Below are 13,492 nucleotides of genomic sequence, written 5' to 3'. Positions count from 1 at the left end.
TGCCCGGCGTCTGCGACAAGGAGGCAATTAGATGTAATGGGCTCCCGCTTCCGCGCCGCCCCCGCCTCCCTCGGCGCGGCAGGCAGGGGGAGGGCCAGGCGGGGTGGGGGTGTCGGGGGAGGAGGCGGAGGGGCCCTGGGGGGCTTTGACGTCAGCTCGGCGTATAAGAGGCCAGCCGGCAGGGGCTGGGAGCCGAACCACGGACCGGACTGCGCGCGTCATGCCCACCCCCAGCGCCGCCGCGCCCCAGGCCAAGGGCTTCCGCAGGGCCGTGTCCGAGCTGGACGCCAGGCAGGCCGAGGCTGTCATGGTAAGAGGGCGCCCAAGAAGCCGGGGCGGCCGACTCGGGGGGCCGGCACCCCATCCTGCCTCCGGATGTCCGCCAGCCAGGTGCTGCCAGCCTGTGTGCGCTGGACCCCACGCCCTTCCCGCGAGGCCTGACCCCGGGGGGCTTGGGGCGGCTCCAGAGAAGTCCAGTCTCGTTTTGAACGTGGGAGGGAGCAGACCCTCCCCTAGGTGGGCTGGGAGAGAGCAGCCTGGGACCTCCCGCCCCCCACGGACTCCCCAGCTTGTGGAGGGGGCACCTTACGCCCTCCCAGGCCTTGGCAGCAGCTGATGGGGGGTGCTAGGTGCACAGGGGTGAGACCAGTTTGACAGGGGGTGCCTCACCTGAGCCCAAGGGCGATCCTTTCATTTGTTCATTCATTCATTCATTCATCCTCCAGGCACACTGTGCTCGCATGCATGCACGAGGCCCCAGGAGCAAAAAGCTCTCGCTGGACTTGAATTCCCTCTCTTGTGCCCAGCACCCTGGGTCTCACTGCCACCTGGGGGCTCTGAAGGGCCAGCCTGGCACCTGGAAGCCCCCAAGTCCAGGGTCTGCACTGGGCAGACCCGCTGCCCTCTCCACCCCTGGTGAGACTAGAGCTCTGGAGCCTTCTCAGTCCAGAAGGCGGCAGTGCGTCTCAGGGCTCGCTTACAGACCCTGAAGAAAAATGTGGCATGTGCTACAGAATTCAATTCCACGCATCTTCTCGGGAGCCCAGCTGGGGTGCTATCCCCCCACTTGCCCCCAGGTCTCCAGTGAGATGCCGCTTCCCCTCCCCCCCCCACCCCCAGGGAGCCATGGCCTCTGCTCAGCTCTCAGCCTGTCCCCGGCTGGCGTTGGGGTCCTCACGGTGGGGCCAGGGCTCTGGGAGGGGCTTAGAGAGCAGCTGTTCAGCCCTGTACCCCCAGTCCAGTGCCGCCCTGGAAACTCAGCTCCAGGCCAGGGCCCAGGCACCTCCAGCCCAGGCCTGGGTCGGGGGGTGGACTCTCTGCGGAGGCAGCTCAGCGGAGGTTTGCTGGGGAGGCAGAGGGCGACGGGCAGCCCCAGAGGGTGGCTGCAGGAAGGGTTATGAGGGGGGCAAGGCAAGGAGGACAAGTGTTTCTACTGGGGAAGGGTCTCCAAGGTGAGAAACAGCCTGAGGGCTCGTCCGCGTCCCGAGGGCTGAGGCTGTCCCACTGACCCCTGACCGCGGAAGTGGGGAAGTGCCCCCCTACCGGCCCCAGCACTGGGCAGGAAGGTCGCTATCCATCTGGGTCTGGGGCAGGGCTGCATTCTGTGCACCCAGCGCCGGCCAGGAGATGCCCTGCTGCTGACCAGTCCCCCCAGCCCAGGGCTCCCAGCGGTGGCTGCCTTAGAGGCCAGGGTGGGGGCAAAGAGCACCTGAACCTCCCTCTTCCTGTCCCCTGCCCAAGACTTGGGCGAGTGGGTGGTCAGATCCAGGGGCCGCACCTGGCTGGAAGCAGCCCCGCAGCACCCCTACTGCCACGTCTTCCAGCACCTTCCCTGGCCCTCTCTCCACACCCCCCAACCAGGGCTTCCAGCACCTTCCCTCGCCCTCTCTCCTTCCACACCCCCACCTTCTAGTGCCTTTCCTGGCCCTACCTCCAACCCCCCCCCATAGCTTCCAGCACCTTCCCTGGCTGTTCCTTCCCCCACAGCCCCCAACACCAGGGCTCCCAGCGTCTTCCCCGCCCTGCTGGTAATGGCTGCGCAAGGCTGGCGAGAAAGCCAAGTGCAGCCTCTGCCGCGGAGGCGAGGCCTGGCTGGCCCTGGTCCCTCTGGGTACACAGGAGGCGCTAAATAATGAGAGCCGGGGCCCCCCCGCGGGATGGCACGGCGTCTGAGCAGCGTGGTGTGGGGAGCAGAGGGGGCGGGGTGGGCACGGCCGCTGCGCCCTCTCCCCGCAGTCCCCGCGCTTCATCGGGCGGCGGCAGAGCCTCATAGAGGACGCGCGCAAGGAGCGGGAGGCAGCGGCCGCAGCGGCGGCGGCGGCGGCGGCGGAGCAGCCCAGGGACCCCCTGGAGGCGGTGGCCGCAGAGGAGAAGGACGGGCGGGCCACGCTGAACCTGCTCTTCTCCCTGCGGGGCTCCAAGCCCTCCGCCTTGTCCCGCGCCGTGAAGGTCTTCGAGGTGAGGCCCTGCGTGGCCCGTGCCCTCCGTGTGAGTGACAGCGGATGGCACAGCCGCTCGGGCCACCCTGGGCCGGAGGGTACAGGACCAGCCAGTCAGCAGCTGCCATCAGGGTGGGCTCCGGGCTGCGGCGAGGGAGACCCCGTGCTGGGTGACGTAGTGGCCGTCGGCCGCGGACCCTCGGGGCGTCTGGGAGCTGACCTGGGGCACAAACGGGCACCCCCGAGAAAGTGGGTCAGGGGCCCCAAACAAGCCGGACAAAACCCAGTTCCCAGGACAACCCAGCCCCCCGCCCTCCGCTGAGTCCACAGACCTGGGGGGACGCGGAACCCACGGCCTCTCCACTCCCGGCACGCTGCCTCACTCCTCTCCCCCTCCCCCTCCCTCCGTCTCTCCTTCCCCTCCTCCTCCTCCTCTCTCCCCCTCCTCTCTTTCCCTCTCTCCCTCTCTCTCCTTCCTGTGTTCCTCTCCCTCTGTCCCTCCGTCTCTGTCTGCCCCGTCTCCCCGACCCCCTCCCCCTGTCGCACCCCAAGACATTCGAAGCTCACATTCACCACCTGGAGACGCGGCCTGCGCAGCGCCCGCGGGCGGGGGGCCCCCACCTGGAGTACTTCGTGCGCTGTGAGGTGCCCGGCCCGGCCCTGGCCGCCCTGCTCGGCGCGCTGCGCCACGTGGCTGAGGACGTGCGTGGTGCCCGGGAGGACAAGGGTGCGCTAGGCTCTCCGCCTGGGGGAGGGCACAGCCCTCGCGGGACGGCCTCCCACGGGCTCCCGCCCTTCCCAGCCTCTGGCCCTCCCTTCCTGCCGCTGCCCCAGCCCACCTCTGCCTCCCTGGGAAGCCTGGGTTGGCGGGCTACGGCCAGGATGGAGAGGGGTCACTCTGCTGCTTGCAACCCACTCTTCTTTCTGTCCTCTGCCAAGTCCCCTGGTTCCCGAGGAAAGTTTCCGAGCTGGACAGGTGTCACCACCTGGTCACCAAGTTTGACCCTGACCTCGACCTGGACCACCCGGTGAGCTAGGCCCTCCCCTGGCCCGGTGACCTGAGCTGCGTGCCCATAGACCCAGCAGGGGTGGGCACGGGTCCCGGCGGGTCTGTCTGCTGCCCGTGGGGCACTGGGACTGGCAGGACGGGCTCCCAGCGACAGGCTGTGCGTCTCCCTGCCAGGGCTTCTCGGACCAGGCGTACAGGCAGCGCAGAAAGCTGATCGCCGAGATTGCCTTCCAGTTCCGGCAGTAAGCGCCTACCCCAGCCGGCCCTGGGCGAGGGCGCCGGGCAGGGGAGGGGACAGAGGGGGCTTGCCTTCCTCACCTGCATCCTCACCTTAAGCGTCCCTGTGCCCACCCCCGCGGGTCCTGCTCCACCCAGGCAGCGAGGTTTGGAAGAGTGCCTCCGGGGAAACTGAGGCACGGGGAGGTGAAGCAGCTCGCAAGTTCCCAGCCCCCAAAGCCCGGCAGCCAAAGCTGGGGGTGGGGTCTGCCCTGCGCACTGCCCTCCCGCTCCAAGCGGCAGCTGAGCGCTCTCCCTGTCCACAGCGGCGACCCGATTCCCCGCGTGGAGTACACGGCCCAGGAGATTGCCACCTGGTGAGGTCCGGAGACCGCCCGGGGGACTACTGCCCGCGCTGCCCACGCCCCAGGGGTCTCCTCCCAGTGTGCGGGAGGTCAATGAAGACCCCCGCGCAGGGGCCGCTCGGAGGGGCAGGGCGGGCGGGGGCGCGGGAGGGGCCTGGCGGGACCTGAGGTGCCGCCCCGCAGGCAGGAGGTCTACTCCACCCTGAAGGGGCTATACCGCACCCACGCCTGCCGCGAGCACCTGGAGGCGCTGGAGATGCTGGAGCGCTGCAGCGGGTACCGGGAGGACAGCATCCCCCAGCTGGAGGACGTGTCCCGCTTCCTGCGGGGTGCGCGCGGGGCGGCAGTCCTGGCGGGGGACGGGGGAGGGAGCCAGGCAGCACGGCCGGAGCCCCCCCCCCCCCCCCCGCCCCGGCGCTCGGGCGACGCCCATATTGCCCCGCCCCCGCCCCGACTCTGCCCCGCCCCCTTCGGTCCTTGCACGCGCACACACACAGACACACACAGACACACACACACACACACACACACCCCGACTCATCCCCGCCTTGACTCAGTCCCCTAGCCCCGGTCCCTTCCCCCGCCCCCACCCCTGACCCCGCCCACCTGCCCTGCCCCTGCCTTCCCGGTTCTTGACTCCTCCCCCCGACCCTGCCTGCGATCCTTCCCCCCCCCCCCGCCCCTGACTCCACCCCACCCCTGACTCCGCCCTCCTGCCCCCCCCGCCCCCGCCCCCGCCCTGACTCCTCCGCCCCGCCCCGACCCTGCCCTCCGATCCTTCCCTCCACCCCTGACTCCACCCCGCCCCTGCCCCCGCCGTGGGACCCTGCAGAGCGCACGGGCTTCCAGCTGCGGCCGGTGGCCGGACTGCTGTCCGCCCGCGACTTCCTGGCCAGCCTGGCCTTCCGCGTGTTCCAGTGCACCCAGTACATCCGCCACGCGTCCTCGCCCATGCACTCCCCTGAGCCGTGAGTGCGCCGGCCCCCCCACGCCCACCCGTTGGGCCCCGCCCCCACCAAGGAGAAAGGGGAATGAGCCAGCGGTCATCCCAGCCCTGTGCCCAGCCTCCCTCATGGGGGCCCTGCCAGCCGCGGGCCCCGCCCCCACCCCATCCCGCTGCACCCCACTAACCCCCGGGCAGCCTCCTGGAGGGAGTAGACAGGGATGGGGTCAGGCCTGTCCCCAGCCCGGCTTCCTCTCCCTTTGAGGGGTCCCAGGGGGTGGGTGTGTCCCCCCAGCCCGGCTTGTCCCCTGCCCCCAGGGACTGCTGCCACGAGTTGCTGGGGCACGTGCCCATGCTGGCTGACCGCACCTTTGCCCAGTTCTCCCAGGTGAGCCCCCGCGGCCGCGGCCCGGAGCCCCAGCGTGCAGCCAGGGTCAGGAGTGGATGGTTGGACAGGCCAGCAAGACAGAGCCTGCACCCCCACTGGGCCTGAGCCCTCCAAGGAGCCAGGGACCCCAGGGTGGACCCTGGGTATTTTAGGGGTGACTGCAGCCTGCAGTGGGAGCAGAAGGCAGTTCTGCGCTGGCGGAGGAGACCATTTTCTGAAACTTACTGCCCGGAACAGGCTTTGCAATGATTATGTGGATACTTTAATATTTAAATTGGCCTATGGTTAAGCTAACTAAGATACACATTGTTGGTGGTTCTAAGCTTATTGTTGTTTTCTTAAATTAAAAAATTAACAACAAAAAATAGTTAATTAATTTTAAAAAGTGACCAGGACACATTGTTTCTGGCGGGCCCTGGCGGGACTAACAGGGGTGCTCAGGGCTCAGGTTCCGCAGCCTGTGCTGCCACCTGCTGGAAGCCTGTGGAACAGCAGCCCTGGCGGCCTCGGAGACCCCCAGATGGGCTGTGTACACCCCCAGTGCCCCCTATACTCTGGACCCCAAGCAAGAACCAGCTGAGTCTCCCCCTCCCTCCGCAGGACATCGGCCTGGCGTCCCTGGGGGCTTCTGACGAGGAAATCGAGAAGCTGTCCACGGTGGGTGCCCCTGGGGGTAGGACTGGGGTTGGTCCTGGGGACGCTGAGTGGACAGCGAGGCTGACTCGCGGCTCCTCCCAGCTGTACTGGTTCACGGTGGAGTTCGGGCTGTGCAAGCAGAATGGCCAGGTGAAGGCGTATGGCGCCGGCCTGCTGTCCTCCTACGGGGAGCTCCTGGTGAGACCCCAGCCCCAGCGGGCCCTGGGGACGGGCTGCCCCGCGAGGAGCCTGGGAGACTGGGCCCTGTGCTGCAGGGTTTGGGGGTGTCAGGTCGTACCCACCCCCGGAGCCCGCCGCCGCGTCACCTCAGACCCAGGCGCCGCGTCTCACCCTCGGGCCCGGGGTGACTGTCCCCCCAGCACGCCCTGTCGTCGGAGCCCGAGGTCCGGCCGTTTGACCCGGAAGTGGCAGCTGTGCAGCCCTACCAGGACCAGACCTACCAGTCCGTGTACTTCGTGTCCGAGAGCTTCAGCGACGCCAAGGACAAGCTCAGGTGGGGGTCCCCGTGGGCGCGGTCCCCTTTCTCTCCCCAAGTCCAGGTCCCCATTTCACAAATGAGTCAAGTGGCGCCCATGCAGCATGCCACTCCCAGCAGCCAGCTCCCAAGTAGGACTCCCAAACGGCTGGGAGGGGAAACAGGGCTTGGCACAGAGTAGGAGCGGGGGCTTACGGCTGCCTCGAGGGGGCACGATAAGCAGTGGGGTCCAGGAGTGAGACGTGAGCCCCCACATCGTCACTGCCCCGCCTTGGGTGCTGGGGGGCCTGGAGGTTCCCACACACAAGCTTGGGGACGCAGCCAGGGACCACTTCCCAGAGAAGGAAGGCTGGCCGAGCGGGGCCTGGGGAGGGCGGGGACGGGGGTGGGTCAGGCCTGCCCTGCCTCCCCTCACCCAGCCCTTGGCGGGGGTGGGTCTCGGTCTCCCTACTTGTCTGCGTTGGGGTGGTCGGGCAGGGGGGACCCTCAGGTCCCGATGGCTCAGAAGACGGGTGGAGATGCGGCCACTACCCTCCCTCCCCCAGGAGCTACGCTGCCCGCATCCAGCGCCCCTTCTCTGTGAGGCTGGACCCCTACACGCTGGCCATCGAGATGCTGGACTCACCCCGCGCCATCCACCGCTCCCTGGAGGGCATCCAGGACGAGCTCCACGCACTCACCCATGCGCTGGGCGCCATCAGCTAGGGCCAGGCCGCGCCCGCCCCGGGCCCGTGGGGGCTCCAGCCCTTCCCCGCCTCTCGCCCCCATCCGCTGCACGGGGGCCCGCTGACACCCCCCACCCCGCTTCTCAGCTCTGTCCCAGGCACGCGTGTGCTCATGTGTCCCTGCTGCTGGCCGCCTGGCCCCTGGCCCCGGGATGGCCGCTGTGCGCCCGCCGAGCCACCCGGGAGCCGGGGCCACCCCGCTCACTCTCAATAAAAGCAAGATACGCCCCAAGGGCTCCTGCCTCCGTGTCTGTCTGTCTGCTGGCTCAGGCCGCGGAGCTGCCCCATGGCGCCCCCCCACACACCGTCCCCGGCCTTGCTCAGTGGCCTCTCCCCAATCTGCCGGCACCCCAGTAGGACTCTGCTCGCCCCAAAGGACCTAGTGTGCTCACACTCACCAGCTCCCCAGCCATTGTGGGGGCCGCAGCATGGACGTGGGGACTGGCTGACCTAAAGGAGGCAGGGGAGGAGAGTCCCTTAGGCCTCAGTGGGGTCGAGGCTCCAGTTGGCCAGCCCTTAAGGGAAGAGCTGGAGGAATGGACGGTGGGCACAGCTGCCCCTTCACCCAGAGGGTTCCTGATCTTTGCAGCAGGCCCAGGGGCCAAGAGGGGACTCCAGGTGTACCCCCAAATGTGTCCTGAAGGGAGAGAGCTGCCTGGCTCCCAAGGGACCTCGTCAGCCTCAGTCTCCCCAGCAAGGCGGGGGGCCTGGACAATGGGCTGAGCAAGAGGCTGGGCACCCACCCCTCCCATCTGGCCTCTGGTCCCTCTGCCTTTGGAAGGAGCAGCTTCTGGCCTCCTCAGAGGTGCCTCACCTCCGCGGCCTACAGGGTGGAGTGGATGCCAGCTTCATGGCCCTGCTCACCCTCTCCAGCCTTTCCTGGCATGTCTGGCTCTAAGCTCTTGGGATGTCTGTCCTGGCAAACTCCTACTCATCCATCAAAACCCCACTTTCATATTCCTTCCTAGCAGACCTTCATGGTAATCTGTCTTGCTAGCCCCTGTCCTTTGTCTATGCCTAGCAGTCCAGGACCATTGTCCTTTCAGCCTATGAGAACTACCTGGAGCCATTTCTGAAGGGCTGAGAGTCCCTGCTGAGACCCTGGGGAAGCCCCGAAGGTCTGGCCTGTTACCTTCCCGCCAGACGTTCCCCTTGGCTCCCGCCTTCCTAAGTGGTCCCCTGCCCACCCCACTCCAGGAAGCACCGAGGGCCCATAGCAGGTGTGGCCCTGCATTCCTGCACCCCAGCAGACCTGGAGGGGCTGGCACCCACCCTCTCTAGAGCCTACAGCGGGGAGATCCTGAGGTCCAGCCCCCCAAGATCACACAGCTCCAAGGAGCAGCCAGGAGGACCTGGAGCGGGGCCCTGACAAGTGGCTGGGGTGGGGGGATTAGAGCCGAGGCAGAGGCAGCAGGGACGGGGGCGGGGAAGGCACATGATGCCCCCAAAACTCCTCGCGCTCCCTGGGTCTCAGGTGAGAGCAGGAGGGGCAGGGCTCAGCCCTGTCCTTAGCCAGGACTGCCCCACCTGGAGCACAGCTGGGCTTGGAGCCAGCTGGAACTTTCAGATCCCGACTCTGGTGGCCAGAGAGGGGTCAGAGGCGGAAGGGGAGGGTGTGAAACCCTGACCATCCCCCATGGGAGTAGACCGCAGGAACTCATCCCGGGAGACCCCAAGGGGTGGCCAGGGCCAGGGAAGGGGATCAGCACCTGGGGACGGGTGGGCCCATGGGGGAGGGGCGGGGACTGCCCGGGGGGCTGCTGTGCAGAGGGACCTGCTGTCTCCACTGTAAAGCTGAGGAACTGGGGCTGAGAGACTGGACAGCCGGCTGGAGCCCCGTGGCTTCTTGTCCCCAGCTCTGCCCTCACCCCACCACCCAGGGGTTGCAGGGCGGGGGCTGACATGCAGGGGCACGCGGGGACGGGGAGATGGCCACTTCATGTCCCCGTGGCCTCTGACAGGTCCTGGGGCAGAGGTGTGTGCCACCCCGGGCTGCCCCCACTCCCCCTTCCTGCCTGGCTCTCGGGACTAATGTGGAAAGCAGCGAGGGGTGGGGGGCCGGGCGGGGGCCCCCAGCTGGGAGCAGGAACAGCTCCCGTCATCCTGCCCCTCGTTAAGGTGCTAATGACCCTCCTGGGCCGAGAGGTGCTGACCACCTGCGAGACCCAGCCCTGGGGAAATGAGCCAGAAACTGCAGCCTCAGCCCCCGGCCATCTGGCGACACCCCCCCCCCAGGTGCCCCAAGGAGCGGGGGGCAGGGGCTGGGGGACCGGCCAGTCTATAAAACCAGCAGGGCCCCGTGGCCCCAGCCGTCCGGGACCAGCTACCTCCGCAGTGGTCAGCGAGCAGGTGGGTCTGCGCCGGGGGCTGGGAGCAGCTGGGTGCCCGGCCGGGGGCCTCGGGGTGGGCAGGGGTCCTGGCCACCGGCCTCAGCCTCACCGTCCCCAGGTCACCGCCGGTGCCATGGGCCTGTGGACGCGTCTCCTGCCCCTGCTGAGCCTGCTGGCCCTCTGGGCGCCCGCCCCCGCAGCCGCCTTCGTCAACCAGCACCTGTGCGGCTCCCACCTGGTGGAGGCGCTCTACCTGGTGTGCCGGGAGCGCGGCTTCTTCTATTCACCCAAGGCCCGCCGCGAGGCCCCGGAGCCGCCAGGTGAGCCGGGGTGGGCGGGGGCTGGTCAGGTGGGGGGCGGGAGCGGGTGGGGACTGGGCCCAGGGTGCGGGGCAGGGGTGGGCGGGGGCTGGCCCCGGGGCTCTGGGCAGATTCAGAGAAGGGACGTGAGGTTCCCTCAGTCATGCCTCCGAGTGGCAGCCCCTGGGGCTGAGTCAGGGAACCTAGGGGCGAGGGCAGCTATGCCGGGGTGCCAAGGCCAAGGATACATGTGGAGGTGAGTTCCCCCGCAGCCCTCTGCCCCCTGCCCAGCCTCGTCCTGCTCAAATCCCCCCATGATGAGGCGGCTTTGGGGTAGGGGCCGTTCAAGGAAACCACGGGCTGGGCTGGCTGCCTGTCTCGGGGTGACATGGGGGCGTTGACACCTTCTCTCACCCAGGGGGCAGCTGGTGGCCAGTGGGAGCAGAGGCCCCAGGTTGGCACCTGCCTCTCTTCCTGGCTGCAGCATTTCCCCGGGGCAGCAGGGGAGGGGAGGTGGCAGGTGTGCTGGTTTTGGGGTCCACACGTGGAGGCAGCACCCCCCATCTCTGCACCAGCGCGGCAGGGGGCCGAGTGTCAGGGGCTCCCCGGGGACACTCCCCAGGCCGTGTTGGCACCTCCCTGACTGTCTGTCTGTCCCTCAGCAGTGGGCGCGGCCTCGCTGGAGTCAGGGGGCCTGCAGGCTCTCCTCCCGGGCACCCCCAGGCAGGAGCGGGGCATCGTGGAGCAATGCTGCACCAGCATCTGCTCCCTCTACCAGCTGGAGAACTACTGCAACTAGAGCCGCCCGCCTCCCAATAAAGTCCCTGAACCAGCCCTGGCCGTGTCGTCTGTGTGTGGGGCGTCGGGGCGTCGGGGCGTCGGGGCTGGGGGTGGGGGTGGGCCTTCCATGCCTGCTGGGCTGTGCAGCTCCCACGGGCCCTGCCCGAGATGCCTCCGAGCCGCCCCCCACTCACTGAGCTGCCTGGATGGAGAAAGGCCCCGGTGTGGCCTTGGGCTCCCCGGAGGGGTTTCCAGGAAAGAGATGGGGACATTCCGGGACTTTCTCGCCCCCCGGCCCACCCAGGTTCTATTTTGAGGGCTAGTGGAGACCACCTCCCTGGAGGAGGGTGGAGGCTGGGCTGGGGGCGGGTCTCCCGCCCAGTGGGGGCGGGGCTGGGAAGGGGGCTGAGAGCTGCCGAGTGCCAGGCTTCGTGCAGGGCTGCTGTCCCCAGCTCTAGGGGGGCCGGGACAGTGACAGTCCCCAGCTCAGACCCAGCCTGAGACCCAAGGGACCCTGGAGGACCCGGGAGAGGCCAGTGGACCCCTATGAGCCAAAGGAAAAGGCCCCCAACCTACCTGAGCCGAGGCCTGTGGTGCAGTTGGGAGCCCTTCTGGCCGAGAGGCCCCTGAGAACCGGAGCTGACGAGGGCCGGGGAGCCCTCTCTCCAGGGGCGGCACCTTCAGTCCGTCCAGCTCTAGGGACCCAGTTTTGCTAACCCCTTTTGCTGATGGGCCTGCCCCAGGGGTCCTGGCTGCAGCAGTATCACCTGGGCATGTGGCCGCCTACCCCAGCCCCCAGCCAGCAGGGTGCATGAGCTTGGGGGGGGCTGCCTGGACCAGCCATGGCGTGGGAGGGCAGCGGAAGACCTGCCTGCCCCAGGCCACCTGTCACGTCCGCCACTTAGGCCCAGCACTGTTGACAGCTCGGCCCGGCCGGCACCTGGCCCCGGCGGCCGCACACAGGACGGGGCGCCCTCACAGAGCGCCCCCACTCCTGGGAGGTGCCAGGGACCCGAGCAGGCCCCGCCCTCGGGTGAGGGTCAGGGATGGGCCGGCGGGCGGAGGGTGGACGCTGGACGCTGAACCCAGAGGAGGAGGGAGGAGGCGGCCAGGACCTGCAGACTGCCCTGGAGCACCCAGACGGCACGTGGGGCCGCGCGTCCCTCACGGGTTGAGGTATGTAGGAGATGAGCAGGTGGGCGGCGGGGCCTTGTCCCCCCGGGAGCTGGCACTGTGCCTCAGGCCTGGGCAGGGCTGGCCCTTGTGGCTCCTCTCCTGGGGACCCCAAGGCTCCCAGCACAGGGGATGCGAGTGGGGGATGCAAAGGGAGCTGCAGGCCTCTGGGGCCCATCGCAGGTGTGGAGAGCTCTCTGGGCGGCCCCCGTCAGCTGGGGTCTCTGGCGTGGGGGGTCAGGGAGGGGGTATCACACCCGCAGAAGCTGGGAGAACTGCCCACTTATGAGACCCAGCCGGGGCTGCTTGCCCCTCCCTGCCTGGGCAGGGCTGGGGTCCCGGGACCCTCTTCGGGGCCTTGCCCGCCCCCTGCCCGCCCCTTGCCCACCCCCAGGCCCCCATTACCGCGTGTCTCAGAAAGTGCTACAGAGAGCCTCCAGTGGGGAGGTAAGGGACTGGGGAGTGGTGTGCCTCCCCCCTGCCACGCGGAGGGCACAGGGGTGGACAGAAGTGGCTGCCAAGGTCTCCTGGGGAGTGGGTGGCAGGTGGGAGGCCCCAGGAGCCCATGGGTGGCAGAGCCGCGCCCCAAGAGAGGAAAGAGAGCGGAGACGGGGTGACAAGGCTGGCAGCTGAAACTGGTGGGCCGTGAGTAGCCCCCAGGCCCCCACCAGCCCACAGACCTTGGCTCCCGCCCCCGGCCGTGCCCTGCTCCGCCCCTTCTGGGAATCGGAAGAACAGGCCCTGCCCTCAGACCTCGCTGCCCCTTGGCACCTGGGTGTCACCTGCCCATGGGGCAGGCGGGGGCGGCCCAGCTGGCGCTGACACGGGGTGCTGAGGCACGTCTGAGCGCCCAGCCTGGGGGAAGCAGGGGGTCAATGGTCACCGCTGGGCCCACGGATGTGGCGGGACTGACAGCCCCTGGCTTGTGACCGGAGGGCCAGGGTCTCCTGGGCGCCATCTCCCGAGTTCAGTCAGCCAGCCCCGCACACTCCCTGGCTCTGCCCACCGCTCTGTGGGGAGGTTGAGGGAGGCACTCTTGCCCCCACACTCCTGGGGGAACACAGAGGCCCAGAGCCAGGATGTCTGTCTGTCCCTCGATTGGCTTCCGTGACGCCAAGCACGTGCCCCCACACAGAACTGGGCAGTTCTGTGGGTGCAGCTGCCTCCAGGCAGACCTCCCGGGTTGCACCTGCCCTGCGTGCACTAAGCCCTGGGCCTGGGTGGATGGGCACCGCCACCCTTGGGTACTATTTGCCTTTTTGGGTCAGCAGTGGCCATATCAGTGGTAAATATTTACCATCTGCACTGTTCCCCAGGCCCAAGTGGATCCTGAGGGCCACACCACGCCGATGCAGGGATGCTGAGGCTGCCTGGCTGCCCAGCTGAGAAGCAGGCCCACAGGGGGCCAGTCCCCAGGCCCCGGGCCCACGTGCTTCCAGGCAAGGGCTCCCTGGCGGAGCCCGGGTGTGTGTCCTTCCAGGTGACGGAGTGAGGGCCAGCTCCGGCCAAGACACTGCCCAATGGGCCCTGACAGGCATCTGCCCAGGGGGCGGCCATGCCCACATGTGACCAGCAGATGGCACCAAAGTCTCACTGTTGGCAGCACGTCTGGCCCTGCAGCCGCTGGTTTTGGCCTGGGTCTGCCGCCCAGGGGGACCAGTTCCTGCTGGAGGCCTGTTCCCCTGGACTCCGGA

At 68.4% G+C, this 13,492-nt stretch overlaps 2 protein-coding genes across 7 annotated transcripts; both read left to right on the top strand.

Annotated features, from left to right (window-relative positions):
- Positions 1-220: 220 nt before the first annotated feature.
- TH (tyrosine hydroxylase) lies at positions 221-7,443 on the top strand. 5 transcript variants are annotated; one of them, XM_077114930.1, is made up of 14 exons: positions 221-310; positions 1,824-1,891; positions 2,226-2,457; positions 2,991-3,165; positions 3,378-3,466; positions 3,622-3,689; positions 3,990-4,040; positions 4,212-4,357; positions 4,861-4,996; positions 5,290-5,359; positions 5,960-6,016; positions 6,098-6,193; positions 6,376-6,509; positions 7,037-7,443. In XM_077114930.1, the coding sequence occupies exons 1-14, from the start codon at positions 221-223 to the stop codon at positions 7,194-7,196; spliced, it is 1,572 nt and encodes a 523-aa protein (XP_076971045.1). In that variant the 3' UTR covers positions 7,197-7,443. The 5 variants fall into 5 exon arrangements, with proteins under 5 accessions (XP_076971045.1, XP_076971047.1, XP_076971046.1 ...); XM_077114932.1 differs by lacking the exon at positions 1,824-1,891 and having other exon boundaries at positions 2,236-2,457; XM_077114931.1 differs by lacking the exon at positions 1,824-1,891 and having other exon boundaries at positions 221-318; positions 2,232-2,457.
- Positions 7,444-9,504: 2,061 nt separating this feature from the next.
- Positions 9,505-10,679, top strand: INS (insulin). Of its 2 annotated transcripts, none has more exons than XM_077115358.1 (3): positions 9,505-9,565; positions 9,665-9,866; positions 10,511-10,679. In XM_077115358.1, the coding sequence occupies exons 2-3, from the start codon at positions 9,680-9,682 to the stop codon at positions 10,642-10,644; spliced, it is 321 nt and encodes a 106-aa protein (XP_076971473.1). In that variant the 5' UTR covers positions 9,505-9,565; positions 9,665-9,679; the 3' UTR covers positions 10,645-10,679. The 2 variants fall into 2 exon arrangements, with proteins under 2 accessions (XP_076971473.1, XP_076971472.1); XM_077115357.1 differs by having other exon boundaries at positions 10,508-10,679.
- The last annotated feature ends 2,813 nt before the right edge of the window (positions 10,680-13,492 follow it).

The sequence above is a fragment of the Tamandua tetradactyla genome, chromosome 9 (genome assembly GCF_023851605.1).
Source record: "Tamandua tetradactyla isolate mTamTet1 chromosome 9, mTamTet1.pri, whole genome shotgun sequence".
In the NCBI taxonomy this organism is placed as follows: domain Eukaryota; kingdom Metazoa; phylum Chordata; class Mammalia; order Pilosa; family Myrmecophagidae; genus Tamandua; species Tamandua tetradactyla.
This window is presented reverse-complemented; position numbering and strand designations above follow the sequence as displayed.